We start from the raw sequence: 2,186 nt of genomic DNA, 5'->3' as shown, positions 1-2,186 counted from the left end.
CCTCTAATTATTTTATATTCAATCTGTTGGAATTTAATAAGATCTTCTAATAATATATTATCAACTCTCATAACACAAGGTTCATTAGTATTATGATTACCAGTTTTATCTTTTTTAACAATCAATGGGAAATGTAATTTCTTATTTACTTTAGTAATATCAATATCAACAATAAAAGCAGAAATAAATTTACTTTCAGTAGGTTCTAATTGTTGTTCATCCATAAGGTGATTAAGTAAATAATCATTAATTAACATATTTTTAGGAATAACAATTGGAGAACCAGTTGCTAATTTTAATCTATTAATAGCTGAAGGATATAATGAACAAGCATCATAATCATATAATTCATCATTTACATACCACTTTTTATTATCTCTAGTCATACATCTACCCTCCATAAATAGCTCCTTGAATAAATTCTCTAACTTTTCCTCCATATTCTTTTAAATTATTTATTTTTGAATATACGTTATGCTTAAAGTAAGTATTAGCTAAAGAAGCTGCTGAAATTACTTTATCGACATCAATATTTAAATATTCTAAACACATATCTCTAAATTTGGAATGACCTTGTTTTAAGATTCTAACATCTTGATTACAATAGAATACACAATAAGCTTTCATATTGAAATGATATTCATCCGTTCTACAATTATCAATAGAATCAATATTCTTAACAAATAATTTAAATTGATCTTCATTCCATTGTTGTATTTCGTATAAATCAGCTTCTAATATATTTCCAATATTAGATTCAACACGTTCTTGATTGTACGACGTTTCACGTCTGAGGCCCCCCGGGCCGTAATAATTATAAGGATAGATCTCTTTTTGAATATTAGATAAGCCAAACATCTTTGGAAAAGAGGCTAAACTAGTTGAAATTAAAGCATAAGAATCTTTAAAAGTTAATTGTTTACCTTGGAATTTAAGAGTAATTTGCATGATTTTACCTGATTTCTTAATACATCTATTAACACCATATTTAGCAAGGAATGAACCATCATATTTAAGATTATGAAAATAACAAACAGCATTATGAGGTAAATCACATAAGAAATCATAAGCACAATCTTTTCCATATTTATTATAAATTTTATCTTCACCTCTTTTAGAATAACAAACACAATATGGATTATGATATCCTTGTGTTGAAGCTTCAAAATCAGCGTACCAATAAGAATGATCTACTTCTTTTCGTTTATTTTCTTTGATTTCAATTTTTCTTGTTTCAAAAGGAAGATATTCAAGTGTATTTAATGATTGTAATACATATTCAGATAAATCAGATTTCAAATGTAAAACATCAGAAAGAGAATAAGGTTCAAATCCATTATGATCTCTAATATAAATAATAAGATCTGATAATTTGATAGTATTACTATTTTTATCTTTAACTTCATAACATTGTTTATTTTTATTATAACGTTGCTTGTTAAACATTGATTTTATACTTAAATTATGAGTAATAGCCCAATTATCAAGTTCTTCTCTATTTTTAAGATAAAATGGAGTAATTGGAATATCAATATTCAAAATATAATGATCGCCTTTCATTAAAGAATCTCTATATAAAAACATTTCTAAATTATATTTAGCATCTTTAAGTTCACAACCATAATAATCTATTTTTCTATTTTTATGTTTGTTTGATTTATCAGTATTCTCTCTATCAATTCTAATTCGAATATGAGCAGATTTACATAATTCATCTAACATTTTGGCTTTTTGATAACGACCTCTACAATGAATTAATACTAATTCTAAAGTTTCATCATCGACATTAGCTTGTTTTAAAGCATAAGTGAAACAATTTAAATCAAATTCTGATCTAACCTTTTCATTTTCATTAATCAATGAACTGAATATTTGTGCTTTAGCAAGATATTGACCAAATATTTCAAATTCTGGTTTATAATGATAAGGGAAAAAGCTTCCGCCAGTAGTTTTGTATTGATGAATAAGATCTTCAGTATAAAGATATGGAGATATTTTTAATTCTAATATGAATAATGGTTCGGGAATAGTTTGTTGAACATAAAAAGTAGAATCTATAGAATCATTTACTTCTTGTTTATTGATAAAACACATGGATTCTTCAGAAACAGAATTAAGAAATTCATCAATGGCGTCTTTAGTATTTAACATATAAGTTTTCCATCCATCTTGACTAAGTAATTATT

General features: G+C 25.4%; 1 protein-coding gene across 1 annotated transcript; it reads right to left on the bottom strand.

The window, feature by feature from the left end:
• Positions 1-390: 390 nt before the first annotated feature.
• Positions 391-2,094, bottom strand: EIN_242160 (hypothetical protein; the record flags this gene model as incomplete). The annotated part of the gene is made up of 1 exon (XM_004253625.1): positions 391-2,094. The coding sequence occupies one exon, from the start codon at positions 2,092-2,094 to the stop codon at positions 391-393; it is 1,704 nt and encodes a 567-aa protein (XP_004253673.1).
• Between the last annotated feature and the right edge of the window lie 92 nt (positions 2,095-2,186).

This window comes from Entamoeba invadens, assembly GCF_000330505.1.
Source record: "Entamoeba invadens IP1 unplaced genomic scaffold scaff_1105074725993, whole genome shotgun sequence".
In the NCBI taxonomy this organism is placed as follows: Eukaryota; Evosea; order Mastigamoebida; family Endamoebidae; genus Entamoeba; species Entamoeba invadens.
Note: the sequence above shows the minus strand (reverse complement) of the source record. Positions and strands in the feature narration are given on the sequence as shown.